Raw genomic sequence first — 23,471 nt, 5'->3', positions numbered from 1 at the left:
TTTACTTTATTGATATATTATTTTAAATATGTTTTGTGGTTGAGTTTTATTTTCAATTAAAAAAACAAACAAAACATATCCCTCACACAGTCTTGACAATTCAGGCCCACCGCACATATTATGATCCGATTTTGGAAGAACTTACAACAGCATAATTATGAAACAAACGAAAATCTGAATAGTCATATAATTGAGAAAAATTAAATTTCAGGGATTACATACTTCCTTGGAAGAGGAAAAGCTAAATCGGCTCAGAATCGTAGTGACGTCAGACCATGCAGTAACGCGATTGTCTACTATTTGAAGCCGATTCGGATTTTATTCCGACTGGAAGAGTTCAATGCACTAAAATTTGGGTTAATTGTTAGTATTCTTATCATTATTTAGTAGCTAAATCAGGAAGATAACGTTCGATTATATTTCCTATAAGTACGATTGCAATTTGTTTGAAAATATATAGGATCGCAGGACGATCGTGTACTGTGTGGTGGGCTTTACAGGTTAACAAGAAAAAGACGACACAACCATATAAAACGAGGACAGCACAATATATGACTGTTTCCGTCATAAAGTGGAACACATTTACAGTTTATTCGATTGAACACCATGCGTTTATACCTTTACATTCTCTGTATATTTTTCTCTTTTTCCCAATTTCTTCACATTCGCACATATCTTTAAACATGTTAAACATTTCATTTTCGTTATTAGGATAGTACAAATATGTCCTGTCCACTTATAAGAAATTGTACGCTCAATGAAGAAAGTTTTAACATTTTTTTTTGCAAATACAACAAAACCTCAGAGAAAAGCGAGGCTCGAATAGATCATCACACTCTTATTGGTGTAATGTATATCAACACAACAGTGCAGAATTCCGTATTACAATGCATTTGAAGGGCAATGTATATCATATCTGCAAGTTACGACTGCAGTTGTACCATTACCAGTTATGTAGAGTTCATGTGACAAATTAAAAGAGTTGCTTAAATCTTCCTACACACTTCAAAAGATAAGGTCTCTCCCTAACTGTTGTCGCAAGCCCATATTTTCTGCGAACACCGTTATTGATATCAATCTATATGTACTTGGATCCCACTTCGAGGCATGTGGTCTCGCTACTATAATAAATATAAAATTATCTGTTGTTTTTAGCTTAAATTCTTCCTATCAAAATAGATGACCGGTTTCTACATTGTGCCCAAGACTACGTGCAACCAAGCAGAGAGCCTGTCAAGACTCGCACGTAAAGCATGAAGTGAAGTCCAAAGACATGTTGAAAGTTCGCAACAAATTAGTAATTTGAGACACAATCACAACCAAAAACAAAAAATAGAAAAATGCATCTGGGAATCAAATGTTTCTCCCAGTGAATAAGCTGCAATGTGATTTAAAACTTAAACACCAAAGAGGATGTAACAGATCTAAATGTATATATGTTAACTCGAGAATGAAGCAGTATACGACGGAGAAGAAGTCAGGGGTGTTTCATCAACTTAACTTCACTTATCCTTCACTTAAAAAGAAATATCGTCTGTTTGGAGACAGAAGAGCATCAACTTTTATTCTCTAACATAGAGTTAAGGCCCTACTGCTCAGAACAGACAATATGAACTCTTTAAATTAACCATTTACCTGCTTTGGTCGACCATTGGAATAGTGGATTGCCACGGTTGACTATTGGCACACATACAGTGTACATGGTTCATGTACAACAACACTCCAAACATTGTGGCAAGTCCTAGGGCCCATTTCACAAAACTTGTCATCAGTGACAAATTACAATTTTGGATTTAAGCTACTAAAATCCTTGCTTCTGATTGGTTATCAGCAGATTTGTCACTGATTTTTTGTCATTTGTCATTTAAAAAAGGCTTTGTGAAACAGGTCCCAGGATTTCATTCCAAGCATGTTCAATAGATCTGCACTTCTAGCTTTAACATAACATCATTGGTATTCAGGGCTTCTCATAGCAGAAGCATCAACTGAGGTAACCTTAAAAGACCTTCACAGAAGTCTTACATATCATACCAGAATCCCTCAAGAGTTCCCATCTTTAAAAAAAAAAATATCTAAAATATCATCACATACAATAATATCTTATCCCTTCTAAACTATAAATGTCAAACATTTACAATTTGACGGTATAAATATCTGCATATATGAAACACACATTAGGATAATAAATAGAAGTTAAATCACAAGTAAAGGTACATGGCGGGCCTTGCAGCGAAGGCAAAGAAAATACAGATACATAGATTGAAAATAAATGGAAGGGGGAAGGGGTGGGGAGAAAAGAAGAGTCAGAGGGGGAACAAAGTGGAAGAAGGGGGGGGGGCAGGATAGCGGAGAGATCGTACATAGAAACTAAGTTTGTATATTCAGATACGTGGATTAAATCATTTTAAATAAAGAGCAAACAATATAGAAGGCAAGACATGCAAAACTTTATTTCCATTTCGCCTTGTCAAACAATTAAAACACAAGATGATTTCAAAATTAACCCTTCTCTCTATTTGAGGACCCCACAGAACTATCAGATATTACTGACAGCTTTTTATTCCCCAAGGATAACTTTGCATGTTCACTTTCTTGAAAATATCCCAACATACTTCTGACATGTTTATGATAAAATATAAATAATAATATAACATTAGGACAACAAAAAAGTCGGTTAATATCTCTTAAAGAGAAAGTCCTCCTTTCTAGACCTTTTGAATTAGATTTAAAAAGCAGAAAGGAGTTATGGCAATAACATTAGTACCTCCAAAACATAGTAGTTTATGCATGACCTAATGTCCCTTTTTTCAAAACTGAACTCAAACATAAATGGATTTCAAACTTAATTATTCATTTTTCATTGAATGCTATAATTTGTCTGTGATTCTGAGTAATATATGACATACACAATAGGTTAAGTCCATGGTACATGTATTTGGTCATTTGGTGTCCCAGTACATGACCAAGCTTATTGGTAATATAAACATAAATTGGTATCGAATTTCAAATTATATTACTTGATATTTGATATTATCTAAGCTTTTGTGGGGGCTTTCACAATAATACAACCATCAGACATGGTTGGTAACATATGGGGCAAAAAGAGCTTAGAGTCGCCTGACCATGGGTGAAGTACATGTACTCTTTAAAAGAAAACAGATTTGATCTGTTGTAAGATTTTGAACATGAATGATACACTGGAAAATATTGGAGAATTTTTAATGAGGCACAGCTCAGATTATATAAATGTAGCCAAATTTACCAAAGATAAATACTAAATTAAAAGTAATACTAGCTTTGCAATCCACTGTATTCTTCATGGTATGCTACTGAAACTGTTCCAACAAACCATAAGTTACTATATAACCCAAATAAAAAGTCAATACTTCAACATGACCACTGGTGGTGGGGGGGGGGGGGGGGGGGATACAATATTGAAGATACAATATATATACTACATTATATAAGGCCTCTTGAACATAATTCAACAGAAAAGAAAATGATTTGACTTTGAATTACAGCTTCATGATTTTATTCATTTGTCAGTAATTTTGTTGACTTATATCCAACTTTGGAACGCACAGTAACTGTTGTCAGATAAGCGTAGGGCACCAATGCTTGCCTTTCCATTTCCAAGAAAAATGAAGATGTAACTTTTACTTCTCTCTCTATCCATTTTCATTACATCTGCAGCCAATAAATATTTTTAAAGTGATTGTTCCTGCTTTTCCTCTCTAAAAATTTACAATACATGAAGGAGTAACAGGTAGTTAAAACCAATCACCAGCTTTAAGAGAATGGCATAGAAAGTAAGTTGCCTGCTAGCTAGAATGACAAGTTGAGCAGAGCAGAGCAGTAAAACAAATTAAGAACGCAGAAAAAGGCAAAAGGTATATAAAAGACGGTACAATAGCTCATTCTTGCCTTGGTTCAATATGCAAATGAAGTTGGACAACATGCTTTCAATAAAACTTGAAAATGTTTTTTAGAAACAAAATCATATTAAACTCAGTTTACAACTTTTCCTGACAAGTTTTTCAAAATGATTCATTCTATAACCAACAAGTTAGGACTTCTTTTAATTATTTTTCCCTTTAAAAATATATTCAATTTTTTGTTAATTTTACACTTGAAAATTTTAAGAACATAGGAGAAAACGGTGCATAGTATGCCAAGAGAGAAGTAAGGTAACCTAAGGTGAGCAGAGTTTGACCAAAATAGAACTTGTTGTTTTCTCTGAAGAAGTTTCTCTGACTGTACAAATAAAGAATTGCGCTCCTTATGCTACATACGTATAGACTTTCCTGCAAAGATAAAAAGAAAAAGAAAGGTGTATATATAAAATATTAGTCAGAATAAGTATGGTTCAAATGAAAACTGTACCTAACTAAGAAATGTATTCACGAGAGAAGTAAAAAACAGATTTGTTGTAAATCAGGAGCTAAAAAAGCCAGACAAAAGGTTGCGTAAGAAACTGTTCAAAGCAATGTACATGATATGAAGCAAAATATTGTACAGTTGAAAACATGTGTTACGTATTGATAACATTGTACTTCAATTATATTTGTTCTCACAACTTTACTTTGATGCTTGAATAAACACCTCATTTGAGGAAAACAAAAAAACAATGCAACTATACGTAATAACATTTTGGTGTAGTGACAACCTGAATGACTCTATGTAATATTTTTAACAAATAAAGGTGGACAAGAAATATTATAAATAATTAGGACAACTTATAACATACTATACGGTGAGATATAATTATGAAATAAACCGTTCATTTTGCAAATTTCACTTATTTATTATTTCTTAAATAACGATGTCTGCTTAAAGGTAAAGACCAGTTATGGTCATGCGATTGCATTGTGAAAGAAACATTGTGGAATCGATCAGAAAAGGTTGATCATCTAGCATCTAGCATCTGCAAGGTTCTGGAATCACCAAAATGATAAGAAATTTGGCCCATTCTTCGTAAAGTTACAAGCACTATACACAGAAAGATGTATATGGGACTACCCTATATCTCTCACAGACCATGAGAGAAACAAATTTACCAAATATATGAATTAGTGGGCGGTTTCCCGGAAATTTTTTTATCATCATGTATTATTCAAAACATATTCTTTCACATGATTGGTAATGAGAGCTTCCATTTCATTTTTTGAAACTGGGGCGTTTCCAATACTGGTCTTTACCTTTAAGAAATGATGCAGTATACTTCCTCCAAAAACCACGACATGCAAAATGCCAGCATTGTGAATTTTACGTCTCTATCACACAGATAAGTAATTAGTCTTAAGAGGCCGTTGTTGGCAGCATTTTCTTCTTCTTTTCTATTACTTATAATGCTATTCATTTACATGGAGCAGTGGTTTTTGTAGGTCGTTTTACTACATCAATGTGGATTTGGCCCAGCGTGAGCAGGGCACGATGTCTTACCTATCTTCTGGTGCCCTAGCAAGGTACTCTCTTTCTATCAAGCTTTCTATCCTTTTCTTGATGACAACAGGACTGGGTAAAAACCTAGATTTGAGCTGTTCTGTTACCTGCATAATGTCAAAGCATAAACATGATAAAAGTCAACCAGATAGTAAGTGAGCATCATGAAAGCACGGATGGCTCTTCATATTCGAATACATGCAGTGAGTTCATTTGCATGGCTATCAAGAATCAATTGGTAGTTCTGGAAACTTGCTCTGCACGTTCTGTGTGGCGAATCTTTGACAGTAAACCTGAAACATATTTCAAAGATTTTAAAAATTGATAGGGATAGCAATATTCATGGCAAGAAGTTTCTCAATTTGCTAAATTTTCAGCGTTGCATTTCAACCATTCTGCAGTATATCTCTCAAAATTCATGGAAGTTTATTCATAATATAATAAACTCATGTCTTCTGACAAGACATCTTCTTTGGTCACTCTCCACCCAGGTGTTAAATGGGTACCGGGATGGATTCATTTATTGAAAGCTGTGAGCAGGGCTCAAATTAATTTTTTGTCCACGGGGGCTCTTCCAAAATGAAAAGAGCCCCCGTAAGCCTTCTCACGGGGGCTCTTTTAGTGCTGACGGGGGCTCTCATTTTAAAACAAATTTCCATTGAATTGGTACCCATGAAACTCCTAAATTCCTTGGTATTTTATCATTATTTTAAATCGGCATTTTTCCCTCTTAGGAATTTACTTGCTATATAGCTGTTATTGACTTTTATCCCTGTGATGACATTCTCTCCATTTCTTCCTGTTCTGCACATATAATTCCTCCTCATTATTCGGAGCAACCTTATTTACATTCTTTTTTACTTTTAGTCTTTACCATATCTTTCCAAAAACACAGGGGCGGATCTAGCTTTTTGCTAAGGGTGGGGGGGGGGGGGGGGTAACCCAAATACCATGTGGAGCATCGTCCACGAGCCGCATAGCGGCGAGGCGATTTTTGTTGTTGCTATTTTGAACCCCCGTAAGTGATGTTTTCCTCGCATGCATCTACATGTATACTAACATGCGGAGCATCGTCCACGAGCCGCAAAGCGATTCTTTGGTGCTATATCTAAGTGATGTTTTCCTGGCATGCATCTACATGTATACTAACATGCGGAGCATCGTCCACGAGCCGCAAAGCGGCGAGGCGATTTTTTGGTGCTATTTTGAACCCCTGTTAGTGATGTTTTCCTGGCATCTACTGACATCTACTAATACTGTGTAGGTCTGGACACATGATAGCATTTTTCTATGCACATTACATATTTTTCACTAGGCAGCCCAAGGGGGGAAGGGGGGTTAAACCCCTAAACCGCATAGATCCGCCCTTGCAACATCTTTGGTCTTCTTCTTCTTCTCAATATTGATTTACTGGTCGAGTTACCTTATTTACTGGTCTTTTAGAATCACCAGATTTCAGAAGATTCACACTTTTCATAACGCAAAAATTCTCCATGTTTTAGTCCTTGCGCGGTCGAGGCTCCAGCTCCAGCAGATATTGGGCGTCAGCGCGTGCACACCGGTACTACCGGCACAGTATAGCCACTGCTGAGGGCCGCACTAGCTGCACGGCGAGCTTTCGTTGTTTGTATCAGTAATACTCATAGAGATGGGAGAGAAAGCGCCATCAAAGTTCCATTTCATTGGTTTAAGGTTTGAAAATTGATACTCAATATTGTGTTAAAGTTATATCAGAAAAGATAATCTTTATTTTATCATTTCACGGGGGCGATTTAAAATTTTGCAATCGCCCCCGTGTGCACCCTGATGGAAGCGATTATGGAGCTCACTGGGGCGAATCGCCCACCGCCCCCATTTATTTTGAGCGCTGGCTGTGTGCACCGAAAATGGTAGCATAGCAGAGCCGGGGTAATATTGGAGCGCCTCAAGCAAAATGCACGGTGGATATGTGTGCTATAAAAATATCCAATATTCTTATTACCGTATTTGCCAGCGATAAGGCCGCACCTCCGATTTTGACATTTTTTAGACTTTTTTTTGGAGACACCATGGGCAGCAAGCCAGCTGGCCGGTTATTTCAGCTTTCTCGTGTATTGCGCCATAGCTTGGCTAGCGCGAGCTGAGAGGATTGAGGTTGCTTTAGCTATGGCAAGAACTATCTAGATCTACCAGTAGAGTTTGGTTGGTAAGTTATGAAGTCTATTTACAAAATTGACAAAACTTTGCCCTTCATTTAAAAAATATGATATAAAATTGTCAATAAGACATGTGTTATTCTAGACAGTTATTCTAGAAATGTCCATCACCTTTCATTGTTGTCCCATATGTACAAATTTGTGCTGTTTTTCATGGTTTTGACTAGCGATTTTTAATCTTGCAGTGCATCAGCCGCACCCCAAATTTTTGATATTTTCTCTTCCAAAAATACTGCGGCCATTACGCCGGCAAATACGGTATTACTATTATTATAATTATTATATTATTACTGCTGTCAAAAGTTTCTAACTTATCAGATCCCCCTCCCCCTATCTATCATTAACATCTTTCTGTGATTTGTCTTTTTTTCTGCTATGTCTCCAAGCAATTTGTTAACACAGGATGGGTCTTCCATTCCAAACAAAAAGGAGTTTCTTACCTCTGCTACAAGTACATTGTGTTGCATCTTCTTTCTTGACTTCATTATCCTCACGATCGCTGCTTCAATCGTACACAGAAGGTTAAGGAAAAATGTTGTCTACAGGATGATTTACATTTTCAATACACAGGGTGTCTCAGAAAGTAACACCCAAAATATTCTAAACGTTCTGTAATTTTCTTCCAAATAAGCCAGTTCACGGTTGCAGTCTGAGCATGAGCAGATAAAGGTCATTGAAGAACATATTGTGAAAGTTATGTAATCATTATTCATTCATGCACAAGCAGTGCACTCCATGATACACAGGTGGAAGTATTCTTTGAAAAGGGGAAACAAAGGCTATTTATGTAGCACCTCCATCACTGTAGGAGTGATTATTTAAAAAAAATACAAAGTGGGACCTCTTCATGTTTTGAAGATCTGTGGATATTCAGGGTTATTGCAGACATGTGCTAACCGTGAACTGGTCTATTGGGAGAACCTTGGTGAAAGATTTTGTCACAGCTGACTTGTGTAACACTGTAGGGACACAGGTGCCGGAGTTGATGACTACTAAGCTATGTTTTGATTATCCATATGAATTAATTTACAATACAAAGAGGGAGGAATGTTTTCAAAAGAGAAACAAATTTGAAACGGTTGTTGCAAATATGAGACCAAAAAAACTTCACTTCATGTAGCAGTAAGAAGTGACAATTAACAAAACAAGCTGGACATTTCTCTTTACTTGTTTACAATAAGGTCTCTTCATAATGGCTATTAAACACAGAAGAATAAAATGTATAAAATTTGCAAAAGGATATTCATGTTTTCTGTCTTCATCCACTCTCGTTCTCGTCTCTTTCCTCTCTGGTTCTGACTCTCCCTTTGCTGCAACTGTAGATACCAAACAACAAAATATGACAGTAAGAGACTTAAATTGCTACAGAAGGTTTTGGCATTCCCGAGTGACTGAATGGATGACATAGCAAGCAGATGGTTTGGCCTAAATAGTGCATGGTGCAAAGATAACTTGCGCAAGTGAAGTGGTTTAGTGGTTTGTTCACTTGAATTTGTTCTAGAGGTCGAGGGTTCAAATCACAGCCTGGCACAAGAGTTCTTTGGCTAAACTTCATTTGCCACTCTACACCAAAGTCTAAATGGTACCTGGTATGCTTGAGCACTATATATTTGCATAGGGTAGATTGTGTAGATACAAATTGATCATTATACTTGAAAAGCTAGGAGACCATCACACCCTCAACTATGCCCTTAGGATTAAAAGAGGGCATATACTTATTATTTATCATTTTTCAACGGAGGGTCATTATTCTACATCTTTTATATTGCAGACACATACCCATGTCGATAAAAATACACAACCAAACTCTGGACTACTTGGGCTGTATACCTACTCACATGTACATAGGCAATGACACAACACCAAAAGATCTTGGTTACAAGACCATTGCTCTACCACTGAGCCATCATGCATTCTCTTAAGATTAATGTAGACAATGATAACTTGAATAGATAAAGCAAGAACTCACCTGTTTGGATCTTGACTCTGAAGAGTTTCGATGTGAAAGCATCATTGACTGAAAACATATGTGGATTCTCTGCAACAGAAAAGTTTTGAAAAAAGGTTATTAAACACTTCTTGTAGATATATGTCTTAAAAAAGAAATTAAAATAGTAGGTGTGCATATCAAATGTGAATATCCAATATTTGATGCGTTTGATCTTTATAAGTTTGAAAAAGTTTGTTCAATTAAATTAGGGATTTACTCCGAGTAAAGCAGAATAATTAAAACAGTGGTGTATGCACTTTGTAGGCATATCATACCAGTGATTGGGAATGTCATGCTGAAAGTTTTTTTTGATTTTTGAAAGGTAAATTCCCCATCCCCTCTCCTCTTCCCACAAAATGTTGACCCGTTTGCTGTTACCAAATGATTCACTATGAATAATAACAAAAATTGATAAAAAAAAGTGTGCATCTTTAAACTGCTATGCAAATCTTTCGTGAATGACCAACTATATACATGAGGAAAGCATGTACTTGTAGCGTATCATCTTCAATGCTCATGTTAAGACACTTTTTACAATCTGGATTTCACATTTAAAAATTTGAGGAATTCTGGAAGATGACACTCATTACTCTATCCTGTAACTGAAGCCAACCCATTTCTTTGTCTTCAGGTTTCTTGTCCAACTTAGAGTTAAGTTCGACTTAGGATCTTTGTGAAACACCCCCCAGGATAAATAGTTTTGTATTACCTCGGGCCAGGGACTCAAAATATTACTGGGTCTAAAGGTTTACGACTGCTATTCATGATAGCGGTCTTTCTTCACAGGTTCCATTATATCATCACCTATTTCTTTGCCTTTGGGTTCCTTGACCAGGATACGTTGCGTTGGTTTGCCGAGGGCCAGGGATTGGAGCGCCCTGATCAGGTCTTTGCTGGGGATGTCTGTCTCGGAGCACATCTCCTCGTATGTCCACTGCTCCTTGACGTTGAAGAGCATGAGAACACACATCTGGTAGGTGGAGACCTGGATGATGTGCCTCCTCTCCTCGTGTTTACCACCATCCTAACGGAACGACAAAGATGAAGGATGTTATCATTCCTCAATCAAAGTAAATCCCATGTTCTGGGACCCATTTCACAAAACTTGTCATCAGTGACAAATGACAGTTTTTGTTATAAGCTACTGAAATCCTTGCTTCTGATTGGTTATCAGCAGATTTGTCACTGATTTTTGTCATTTGTCATTGAAAAAAGGCTTGTGAAACGGGTCCCTGGGCCCCACCTTTTGCTGGGCCCCGCCTTTTGTTGCAATTGATCCCAATCATTCGCAAGTATGGAGTCTCCTATCTTTTATGTACGTAGTTGCAATTGATACCAATCGCAGATAAGTTGCGATTAATTTCAACTCTTTATAAGACGGGGCCCTGGAGTGGTATTCTGAAACTATGTTATGTTTTATGTAAGCAAAAATGTGTTAAATGTCATAACAAATCTATATTAGGGCATGGTGACAACCAATTGATTGATGTCTGTGCAAAGCTGGCTGTGTATGCGTATAGCTAGGAAAAACATTTTTTAAGAGAGGCATTTACACAAGTACCAACAATCAAAGACCAAAAATCTATTTGTTATGGCAATTAACATATTTCCACGAACAAAAGTGAACAAAATTTGGTCAGAAACTTCATTTTAGGCCAAAGAGGGGGCACCAGCAGTAATATTCTGATAAATTTCATATAAGAAGACGAGACTAAGAAAAACCAAAAGAGGAAACAAGTTCTGTGGAAAATTAGCCACTTGGAACAATTTTTTTTCTCTCACTTCCATTGGAAAGGTAAGAGCCTATATAAGCAATGCGTAGTCATCTGTACAACCTGAAAATTATAATCATTGAAAAGATCTACAACTATACTCCTAATTCATCAACATTAGACAGAAACATATGAAGCCTACCTTCTTTCCGCCGTGAAAGGTTGCATGTAGATCTGCTGATCCTAGTTGAGGTTGTAGTGATATTTGTCTTCCTGTGTGCTTTGTCAAATAAAACCTGGAAGAAAACAAAACAATTGCAATGAAATTGGGTTTTGGGTAAAATAAGGCCTTGTGGCTTGGAGAATGATAGTTTTGGGAGACCAAAGAAAGGTAATTCTGACAATCATAGACAAAATCAGAGAAATTCACACCATTATAGCAAATAAGGAAATGGTTCATTTCAAAATGGGGCATTGCTGGCTGGAAATATAATTATATTTCTGTCCAGGAATTGCACAGTCCACCGAAGATGCACAGAGCAATGTTGATTTGGAAACATCAGAGAAATTCACACCATTATAGCAAATAAGGAAAAGGTTCATTTCAAAAGGGGGCATTTCCTGCTGGAAATCTAATTATATTTCTGTCCAGGAATTGCAGTTGACTGAAGATGCACAGAGCAATGTTTATTTGGACACATCAAGATGATTGATTCTCTTCATTGTATACAAACAAGATTGAGCTACGAGTTATTATTGGTCTATTATTTATAATTATTAGTTTATATAATTATATGTTCCAATTCCATGTATGTGCTACATGGACTTTGGACTCGTGAGTGGAATACATTACTTTTTGAAAGCTTCGAAGGCATTTCTTGCTTGCGTTGGCACATTGCATTGTGGGGTTGCTGACTGTGTCGGCCAGAAGCCTGTCGTTAAAACTCTTACATTGAGATCTACGCCAAACATGTTGATCTATAAAGGAAAAAATTCAGAAACATAGAAATTAGAACCCTAAATTTATGCAAATTTCTTCTCTGCCAATATATGGTATAAAAAGCCACATAAAAGTGAAATATTTGGAAGTCAAAACTGGAAAATTACCAGATATATCTAAATTCCTTTCTCTGTCAAATTTTGGGGTAAAAAGGCTGACAAAGAGTTACATTTTTGCACATCACAGGTTTTTTCCCCCCCCTACAGGGAATATTATACAACTGAGAGGTGAAAATGAATTCATGATGCGGCATATGAAATCCCTCATGGCCAAGTGTAAAACAATGGTAAGCTGTGTGATCCAGGGATTTACACAAAATAATGTGAGGTTGCTATTTGATGCACTTCCTGGTAGCTCAATTCAATTCAACATTCCTTTCAGACACTTTTAAACTAAAGTTAAGCGTAAACCATCGATCGTTAATCTCCCATCATTACAGTGGGCACATCTATCATTTAACAAGTGAACCAACATATTGAACAATTTCCATTCCGATTTTCTTTTTGGTATGGTACTTGATATAGTCTGTATAGAGCAAGAAGGTCTTTAACTCATAATATTTTACTGAGTTGAGGTCCTCTTTGCTTCTGATAACATTATCTTTATTAAAGGGATCGTTTAACAATGTTAAATCTGAGATACACGGTCCTACATGTTACAAGTGTCTGTGATATGGTGTAATATTGAAGCCCTAGAAAAATTGCGCTTCAAAATGATCAAGAAGTGCCTCAAAAAAGTAAAAATCTTTGACTGACCGGTTTTACCATACTCGTTTTCCTTGATAGACTGTAGCGATATGAAAACTGTTCAGCGAACGGTTTTCAAAATTTGTAATTCCAATCATTAATATCTTGATAATCAGACAGGCGATCGGCTTGTAAAAGTCATGGAGTTCCTGACTGACCTAAAGGTTTATAATTATCATTGCAGCATGAGCTAAATCAAGGATTATTTCTAAAGGATCCAAGACAAAGTTACCTGATCCCTTTAAAATGAAGGAGTCTTACCGAAGCTGATTGCACATGAGTCTTGAATTCATCCATGAAAGTGTTGGATAGCGTCATGTCTTTAAACATGCCTTCTAGCTTAGATGTGAACTGACATCCACACTCCGTCTGAAAGAGGGATAGCAAGAATCAAATAATAAGTAATGGTTCATATCAATGGCTGTACATCCTGGCCAGGACTCTTCATTGAAAAGTGGTTCAAATCCCAGAAAACATGTAGCCTAACAAATGGATGTCATACCTGCCACAAACCAAAGACTTCTGAGATGGAGCAGGGACTACTTTAATCAAATCATGAGTTCAGTTTACCTTCAAAAGAACGTTGAGTTCTGGTAATGGTGAAAACAATGTCTGAGATTTCTTATTCTTTCTGTGAGAGTAGAAGAACATCACAACTAGAAATCTAACTTAAAAAATTTGCTTTTCAAATGTCCTACTATTCCATATATGACTGGATCTAGCGTATAACTATGGATCAATTTTTTTTTAATGCCACAAAAGTAAGTATAGTCCAGTGTACACTTTTCTGCGTGCAGTGCTTTTCACTGCTTGTGAATATCAGAAAGATTTTCAGTCTCTTATTTCAAAGATTCCCAAACCTCACAGTATACACTAATTATTATGTCCTACATAATCAACCTTCCCCAATAGCTTCTAGATTGTCTCTTTCACAACCTAATGACATGAATAGTACTTCACATTACCTTTAACTTTGAGATCATGTTCTTTTCTGAGTCATCTGATACACTCTTGTTAAGGAGTAACCTCTTGGCCAGATGCTGTTTGTAGTAGCGCTCAAAGACATCCTTCTCCTGTAGGAACCTAAAGAGAACCATGCTCTTGTCTAGGATGGCCTCCACTTCTTGCTCACTTAACTGCAAAAGACCACAGAAAATATTGCATGTAGGTATCTGTATCCGTATGGTTTGGTCAGCAAAATGCCTTCTTCAGACACATCCACGCTAACTTTGTGATGACAGAAGCGCATTGCGTGTGAAACACTATTTATATCTGTATGGTTTGGTCAGCGAAATATCATATGTATATCATAGCGACTATCTGTCCATACAAAATAGTTGTTTTGTTTTCCACTGAGCAGTCTTTCTCAACAATTTTGACTCAAATAATGGTTATCTAGGAAGTCAAATGTTTGGATTTGTGGTTATCAAGTCTATGATGCTAACAGCAAATGTGTAATGTTAGCTGTACCTTATAATTATTTGATATTGAAGAATAAAGGCTTACATGTAACTTGTCTATTCACTTCCTCCCGATACTTGACTAGTTTGTCTGTTGAGAGCCATGGGGGTGTTAATTCTGTGATAAAGTATATGAGCTCACTCCCCTTCTGGATTTCAACAGGCAAAATATTTAAAAATGAGCGTTGAGGTTCTTACCCCTTTAACACCCTTTTTGAGCTTGTCATCGATGAATAGTGACAGGTACTCTGGGGATTTGGTGTTGAGGTTAAGGAAGTACTCAAAGTCGCCCGAAATGGTCTGCTTGAACTTGCGGTCTGTACCAAACGAGTCTCGGAGGAACATGTCAAATCTGTCTTTGAGTTCTAGGAGATCCTGTATAGGAAGAGATAGCACAAGAAACAGTAGGTAATGAACAGCTTATATATGAAAGAAATAGTAAGTAACAAGCAGTGCATCATTGCCTTCATCTATTCATAGTTTTCCTAGTATAGCAGTAAAATTGGATCACACTTCCAGCAAAATTTACTGGCATTTAAACCTTTGTTCTTAACTGATAAACAATTTCATCAAGATGGTTAAAATTAGTAGAAATATGTCCTACAACACATCCAAAAGCTCAGTTTTCTGACATTTATGAAGTGGTGGTCGCCAAAATGGCAACTTGTGAAAATCAGAAATTTGGCAGCTAACTTCAGCCTGCCGTTTCATGTCTGAGGGAGGTACCTGAACTGATGATATCTAAATTGTAACAGGTACATACTATTATGGATGCTTTGAGAGGTTAACCCAAGCATCATATTGTACATATACATAAAATCAGTGGTGCATCTACATGAACAGAATGTGGGATGATGCCTTAGGCATTCTTGTTGAACTCACCTGTACATACTGGATAGGGTTCTTTCCGCCCTCCTCTTCCTGGACTAATGCTTTGCCTTGTTCCCTCAGGTAGGAACTCACACAGCGACACATCGTCTCTAGACCGTTCGTCACTCTCTTGAATAATTTGTACATACATGCTAGATCTGCCGATGCAAAAGGTATAGAATTTAAATCCCAAGTGTATTTTTAATTTATCTTTTCTTTTTAAATGAAGGACTTAAGGTTGTCTAACATCAAGGACAAGAAACAAAAGAAGTCCTTGAGCGACAATTCGTCTCACGATTGTTCAGCTCTCACAAAAGTGCTAAATCTGTCCAGGGAAGGAGTGTAGAGTTTAAGAGTTTAATACTAGCTGACAGCACTGAAAAGGTTTGTGGAATATGTTGCCAAACAACACGTTCATCTATCAAAACAAGTGTTCTAAGTACGAGGAAAACTATCAAGTTACATCATGCAATCTTGACATGTAGATTTGGTAGGTAAAGTTGTAGTAGTACTAGTAGGTTGCTGATCAGCATCAAGCTTTGTTTACAATGTGTAGTATGACACTTTGGCAAATTTGAAACACTCACAGAATCTGTGAATGTTTCATTCACATAAAGTTTCTTGTTTTTAAGCAGACCTAATGCTGATACATGTCTACAAAAGCTATTTCTATTTTTGCCTTAGTTACCATATTTACAGAGCTGTTAAGAGATAACATGTTCATTACCTTCTTTTTTGTTGTTCTTCAACATGTGAACTACACCTGAATTTTCCATCTAAAAATGTAAGAAGAATTGAAAATGTTTGTTAGAATAATAATCAACAGTTAAAACTCAAATTGTTCACAGGAAAAAAATATAATACTGAATTTTACTGAACAAACACAAAGTCTGTGGAAAATTATAAATCACAAGAAAAAAATGTTTCACATTCCTTGAAGTTTTAACAATTTTAAATTTATGGTCAAGGATTCTTCCACACAGATCAAAAGCTTTATACAGTAGCTTGAGTGACTAATTTCCTTGTGATGAATAAATGTTGAAGGATCAAATAAGGGTAAACCTAAATTAATAAATCATTATAAATTGTTTATAAATCAAAACTCACCTCTACAATTGTTCTCATGTGTTTGCAAATTAATTCCTCTTCTAGAACCTAAAAAGAAAGAAAGAAAAACAAGAAAGACATGAATATGGAGATTGAACAGTATTTACAGACAGTCCACAATAGTTTGTATCCCAATGTCTTGTCGCTGAACTGTCTTTCCATGACACCCCCCCCCCCCCCCCCCCCCCCCCCCCCCCCCCCCCCCCCCCCCCCCCCCACCCAGTCACCAAACATGACTTAAATTAACCTCCTTTGTACATTCAGGCTAATAACCAATCATGTTGATAAACCAACTAAACCTGAGATCAAACTAAATACAGTCCACAATAGTTTGTATCCCAATGTCTTGTCGCTGAACTGTCTTTCCATGACACCCCCCCCCCCCCCCCCCCCCCCCACCCAGTCACCAAACATGACTTAAATTAACCTCCTTTGTACATTCAGGCTAATAACCAATCATGTTGATAAACCAACTAAACCTGAGATCAAACTAAATACTTCCAATGTTGATTTTTGTATATTTTCATTACATTTTTTTTTATCATTTAGGACAGCAAACAATAAAATACTATTTAATTGCCGAGCTACGATCACCAGTGTATGGTCCATCTGCTTATAATCCCGGTAAAAGTCAATGAAAGAAATTTGTACGCAATCCCTTACCTTGACTATAGGATCTTCTGTGGATTTATCTAGATAGTGTACTGCCCTCTCCGCTTCCTCGTTGATGCGAGCCTCCACTTTCCTGATGTACACCGATGCACTGTTCTCTGTTAAGAAGTTCTGACTCTCCATCTGAAAAGACGATATACAAAATGTACAGAGTCCAATAATGTAAAGCATTTATTCATCTAAATGTCCTCATGATACTCTTTATAACACATGACAAGGTTATACGACATATGCTCCTCCGACAATTGGACAATGTTTCTATTAGCTAAACTCACTAAATTCTAAACTTCAACCCTGCACTCAACATATCTTAAAACAAGATTGCAAATCAGTTTTGCCACAGCATTGACATCCTTTGCTAAGACATTAACCTACATGTACATTCGCCACACTCAACTAACATGAGGTAAATGGGTACTGAGTAGAATTATTCCTGGAAATTCAGGGTGTGCTAATAACATTAAATGGGGCTGAAGCATGGGTGAACATTTTCAAGGCTGTTCATAACACCATGTAATTTGCTATACAATAAAATGTTTTAGGGTTGTTATTAATTTAGGGCTTACCCTGTAGAAGTCTGCTGATTGGTCAAGAAACGGCCTCTCAAAGTCTTCCATGTATACAGATCTTGAGTCAATACCTAACACCATCAGCATCTGACATGCATTCTTCACCGCTAACCTACATATTCAAAAGAATCAAGTCAATCAGTCAAGACTTACAGTTGCCATACTAAATATATTATGGAAGTTGTGACTGAATATACACAAATGATGTTACAAACAGGTTACAGGTTCACAGCTGCAGGATAAACTTTGCTAGTCATTGCAAATTCACAACAAGCAGGAAAAGATTTAAAACAACTATTGTCTGGCTGATAGTATTTACTGTACATATATGGTACAAGGAAACCGTTTCTGAGAATAAAGATAAAAATTGGATAAGAAAAGAAGACAAACACCATGTATCGTGACTCTTTGATTTGTACACATTGCCCCAATATTTTTCCCCCAGGACAGGCATATTTCACATTTCCATGATTACAGCGGGTTTATTTTTGGGGTGGGGTTATGGTTAAAGATGAAGTCGAGTTCTGGTCATGCGATTGCATTGTGAAAGAAACGGTGTGGAACCGACCAGAAAAGGTTGATCATCTAGCATATAAGAATTTGTGTGTATTGCAAGGTTCTGGAATCACCAAAATGATAAGAAATTTGGCAAAGTCTTGGTAAAGTTACAAACACTGTACACAGAAAGATGTATATGGGACTACACGAACACGTGGCGTAAAAAGCCGGCCCCCGATTTTTACGATGTTACATGCATATTTAGAATATGAAGGCATTTGAAGAGCCATGCTTTTCAGGGAACATGTCTCATCTGATGTTCTTCCACACTTGCATAATAAGAATGAGTAATGCTCACAAATTATTTTTCACCTCTTCCCAGAACTCAACCTTCTCTTTAAAACTAAAGTCCTCAGTGAGCTTGGGACTGTATACTATGCCCCTACATTCTTCTCAGTATTGCAACATAACCCCTCACAGCAGTCAGTATAAAAATGTACCTCATGTATACCACTCTACATAATTCGCTTGACAATCGGCCAAAAGCGCATAACAAAATACATGCAGTGCCAGAAAATAGGGTTTCCTCCATACATGTTATTTGAAGAATTAGAGCAATTTTATCATGGCATTTGTCCATAAGTAGAATGGTGAAAGTGAGCCAATTTTTTATATTTTCATAGTTATTTCAGTCTAGAATATAGAAAATTGGTTTGGATTTGAATTACAAATTCAAGTAGTACTAGTCTACATTTAATAACTTCAGTGTCAAATGTGTACAATGTTCATGTAGGAGGTTCACCAATGCCATGAGAAATACTGAAGTGATTACATAAAAAAGTGTACTTTTCATTCTCTAATTACGTTATGTATTTATGTTTAAAATAATGATTGTAAGTACATTGAATTTCTTTTCAAGGAGGAAATGCCAATAATTTTGTTTTACATAACTACCATTATTATCATACTACAATCAAATGTACTACAATCTCAGGGGCAACACATACCTGTCTATAACCTCTCCTTTCCTCTCCCTCATGACAAGGTCCAGTAGCGTCTGTCTGAGATGGTCCCTGATGTTGCCGTACCTCACCACTTGGTCTCTGAAGATCTTCAAGCCCAGGTTGTATACATTGTCAACGTTGTTCTGCTGAACGTATACCCTGTCCTGTGATTCAGAGATGACAAGGAAAGTGTTTTTGGTTACTGACCGAAAGGCTATAAACGTAAACCACATGCACTGTTCAAGCAAAACTACATGCTCTTGGTAGAGTATTACAGTATTTAAAAATGAGCTTGAGAAAACTCATCTATACATACAGTATGACTACGAATAAACCCCTTGGAAAATATATGGAGTGCATTGCCTTACCCTTTCTGAACTTAGGCGATTTAGCCATCCTAAAATGACTTGAGTTATTCCGGTGCTTTCTTGGCCTTAAACAGTTAACCACTTACTCCCTTCCAACCCCAAGATCTCAGCTAAAGAGTGACAAAAAATCTGGAACTTTAGCATACGGATATAGTATGATGCAATGAATAAGCCCATGGAGTATCATAACTACATGTATATGATAAATGAATTTCACCTCCAACTTCTTAGAGCATATATGTAGACCCACTCATTGACATTGACAATATTTTATTTATACAAGGACGTACCATATACATGAGAATGTCTCTGATCATAATCATGGCTGTCTGATGGTCGTTCCATGCCGCGTTTAGAGTCTGTAGAAAGTTGTTGTTGAGTGCTTTCAAAACTTCCACACGGACCTAAAGTGAGAAATACATCAGAAATAAAATGTGTTTTCCAGACGACATTATAGACAGCAAAGGTCTTATCAGCACCTTTGAATAGGCAACTAGATATGGGTGCTCTACAAATTCCCAGGCTTGGACATCATATACTTATTAACATACTATTAAACAGACCTACAAAACTCGTTCACATACAAAATGACTGAATGAGCGTACATGTACTGGCTCATTATCATAAGCCAAAATTTATCTAGTGAGCTGTTTACCATTTTTATTAGGGATTTAGGGGGCTAATCTGTTAATTTTGCTTTTCAGGAAATGTAAGTGAACAAAGCTTATCGCATGAAGCACAAGGCATTAAATGACCCAGTGGCCAGTGTGGTACTGGTAACACTTTATGCATCTCAATAAAAATTGAAATCACATGTTAATATTTGCCTCTCTAAACAGACACACATGTACAGTATGTAGATCTTTTTATGTCGAAAGATGAGTGTAATCAGATAATTAAACAAGTATGTTATGTACATGGTTGTGTAGTGTATGACTGTACGTACATGCATACACCCTAAAATGGTGAACTATATAGCGTTTATAAATCGACTGCCCTACATGTATGTGACCCTTTTGCAAAAGTTACCCTTGCAGAGGCCCACTGTACTGACAACAGTCTCGCAAGCATTCTGGAAGGTCATCAGAGGGTCTACAAGGCTACCAGCACATGATAACAATAACATCAGAGACATGTCAGTCTGCAGGGCCTTCTGACAACTTCTTCTGAAGATTTACAAGACTGCCATGTCTGTCTTGTGGGCTGTCCCTCTAGCGGGAGGTCCTGACTTACCTTTTCTACCAGGTGTTCTGTGACGACATCCCTCAGTCCCGTGTATAGCCTTTCGCCGTGCTTATGGAGCACCATGGTGTATGCATTGCGATAGAGCTCCTCGAAGCTCAGGCCACTGTTGTTCTTTCTCTGGATTTCCTGGATGGCGTTCTTGAGCAGGTTCCAGATGCTCGACACATACTTTTCATCCATGTTTGTCTAATAACAACAAAAAAAAGGGGGGGGGGAGGTATAGATTGAATTAATTGATCTTGAGCCATCATCATTACTTGTTTTACAACCCTGTACATGCACTTACATTTAGAAGACCTACATATAGTACAGCCTGAGCATGCCTACTGTAGTCTAAATTGGCTCATATTTCAAGTGAAATAAATCTACATGTACTCAGTAGATTTACAATGTATACACATAAATTGATTACACTGTCTCAGAACCAGATCAAATACTGAATTTGAGGACTTATGCTTTGAATTCAAAGTGCGTAGCTTACGGTCTCACTCTCCTATAAATATTATTAAGCTGTCTGATATAATATACATGTACAGTGTACCAAACTATTAAATAGCTATTATATTGTAAAATAAGTATCGAATTGGCAACGCGAAAAACTTTTTTTTCTTCTTGTGCACAATGCACAGCTAGTATTTGCATTTCAGGAATTCAGGCAGAAACATTGCAAAGTCTAGTAATCGGTCAGCGATTTTTGAGGGTATTGAAGGTAAGCAAGTTGCTGTCACTCTAGTATCAAATTTTCACACTATTCGTTTAATTCTTCCACCGATTCCACAAGTGACTCCAAAGAAAGTGTGCAAGGTTCATTACATGTAGCTGCGCGCGAGGGCGATTACGAATGCATTTTAGGTTTCGTTGACACTATCACTCTTCACACAGCGGTAGGCTATAATTGCCAATTATCAAGGCTACATGTAGGTGATATCAATATCATATTAATTATCACGTCACCCAACCCTATATTCTGATACATTTAGGGGGAAGGAGAAAAAAAAAATCATCTGAATCAGATCATGCAAAACCGATTTAAACAAACAGCATTTTGAAGAAGTTTACATGCAATATTTCATAAAATTTGTGGTTAAGACTTAGATCTATGTTAGACAATATTATAAATGACAAATATTTATGATGGTGTAATTTTATGCATACTTTTGTTAAATTAGGTTCAGCGTCCAAACACACAACCCCCACCCCCATCATAATTAATACACCGTCGCAATCACTGAAAATAGGGCCTACACCATCTTGATCATTAATAATTTCATTGATTCATAGTAAAATACAATTTCAGGACGTACTGGAAAGGCACGAATCCTCATGCGAGAGTCCTTCTTCGGTGGTGGTGCTTTCATCGAGTTACTCATGTTGACAATATTGTTTTCCAGTCCAACTGCAATGTCAAATAACAGAAAACAAAGCAAATTGTTCAGTCTACTTGCAACACTCAGATCTCTTGTCTACTGTAGTTGAAGAGCCTATGACAAATTAGGCAGTTGAGTCATAGTGGAACATGTTAATTCTACGGAGGCGTCCAAATGTACGATATATTTGCAGCAATTTGAAACACTTTTGAGTTTTGTTGTTTAACCATAACACGGGCGCTGCACTGCATTCATTGTGTTTACGAATGTAGCCGAGAAGTCATCTACGTTGAGCTATCTGCTGCACCTTCGTTTTATGTGGACTCACAAAATCTATTTTGGAACAGTGACTCAGCTGGGGTAGTTTATTCTGTACTTTCGACGACTTTTCGGACATCCAGTTGGTATTTCATGATTGTTCACCGTTGCAGTGTAGTTGAAGGCTCAGGATATGCCCCAGAAAGGTGCTCAACGCACGCACAAATTGTAAAAAAACGCGATTTCCTGCTAATGTTAGTAAGATTCAACACATGAAACTAGCTTCAACACTTGACCCAAAGTGTTGTACACATTTCGCGAACTACTTTCTTCCGCCAAAATTCTTTGCCCCTAATTTCTTGTAAAATTGGAATACCAAGTACCCTTTTCGATTTTTCAAGCCTAACTGATTGCTTCTTTCTAATGATATGTAATTTTGTCCCAAATTTAATTCATCTTTGCGGGAATTTGTCATAAGCGAACTAATATTATTTTGTAGTGTAGTGCAATCCGCCTTTAGTATTCCACGGTTGTGACGTCATAGGTCATGACCATTCAAGAGTATACTCTGCAAAATATTCGATTGGCAATGCTTGCATGATGAAAGATGTATAAAGAAACTCAGAAAAATTACGAAAAAAAGGCAAGCCGAAATAAAAATTAATATTTTATTGGTAAGTCTTATAATGCAATCATTCACTTTCAACTATTATCTATATGTACAATAAATATTCATATTTACTTTGGCAATATAGACTGTGAATCATAACTTGTCTCTGACATTGACCGAATAATATTATTGTTTGTTGTTCCTTTCAAGATAAGACAATTTGTCGTGATTATTATTGTATTAAGAAAATGTATCGAGTATATATATATATATATCATGCGAAATGAAAGAGATGCTTTATGATTATGGCGTAGAGGCGGTGCTACCGGAGGGGGGGGGGGGGGGGCAGGGGGCCGCT

At 36.9% G+C, this 23,471-nt stretch overlaps 1 protein-coding gene across 2 annotated transcripts; it reads right to left on the bottom strand.

The window, feature by feature from the left end:
* Window positions 1-550: 550 nt before the first annotated feature.
* On the bottom strand, window positions 551-22,808 carry LOC590355 (cullin-3-B). 2 transcript variants are annotated; one of them, XM_030982128.1, is made up of 21 exons: window positions 22,574-22,808; window positions 22,183-22,274; window positions 20,867-21,064; window positions 19,924-20,037; window positions 19,269-19,429; window positions 17,761-17,875; window positions 17,186-17,317; window positions 16,523-16,570; window positions 16,143-16,191; window positions 15,428-15,573; window positions 14,744-14,920; window positions 14,051-14,221; window positions 13,347-13,454; window positions 12,193-12,317; window positions 11,542-11,635; window positions 10,432-10,651; window positions 9,607-9,675; window positions 8,881-8,953; window positions 8,078-8,147; window positions 5,443-5,549; window positions 4,280-4,304 (listed from the first exon to the last, which is right to left on the bottom strand). In XM_030982128.1, exons 2-21 carry the CDS (start codon window positions 22,246-22,248, stop codon window positions 4,280-4,282), a joined length of 2,268 nt encoding a protein of 755 aa, XP_030837988.1. In that variant the 5' UTR covers window positions 22,249-22,274; window positions 22,574-22,808. The 2 variants fall into 2 exon arrangements, with proteins under 2 accessions (XP_030837987.1, XP_030837988.1); XM_030982127.1 differs by lacking the exon at window positions 22,574-22,808 and having other exon boundaries at window positions 551-4,304; window positions 22,183-22,248.
* Between the last annotated feature and the right edge of the window lie 663 nt (window positions 22,809-23,471).

The sequence above is a fragment of the Strongylocentrotus purpuratus genome, unplaced genomic scaffold (genome assembly GCF_000002235.5).
Source record: "Strongylocentrotus purpuratus isolate Spur 01 unplaced genomic scaffold, Spur_5.0 spur5_scaffold_12, whole genome shotgun sequence".
Taxonomy (NCBI): domain Eukaryota; kingdom Metazoa; phylum Echinodermata; class Echinoidea; order Camarodonta; family Strongylocentrotidae; genus Strongylocentrotus; species Strongylocentrotus purpuratus.
This window is presented reverse-complemented; position numbering and strand designations above follow the sequence as displayed.

Coding starts and splice junctions, on each gene's coding strand:
- LOC590355 (XM_030982128.1), bottom strand. CDS start 22,248: ATGAGTAACTCGATGAAAGCACCACCACCGAAGAAGGACTCTCGCATG. Junction 16,571..17,185: donor CAGAAGATCCTATAGTCAAG/GTAAGGGATTGC, acceptor CTTTCTTTTTAG/GTTCTAGAAGAGGAATTAAT. Junction 11,636..12,192: donor GCCTTCGAAGCTTTCAAAAA/GTAATGTATTCC, acceptor GTTTTCTTCCAG/GTTTTATTTGACAAAGCACA.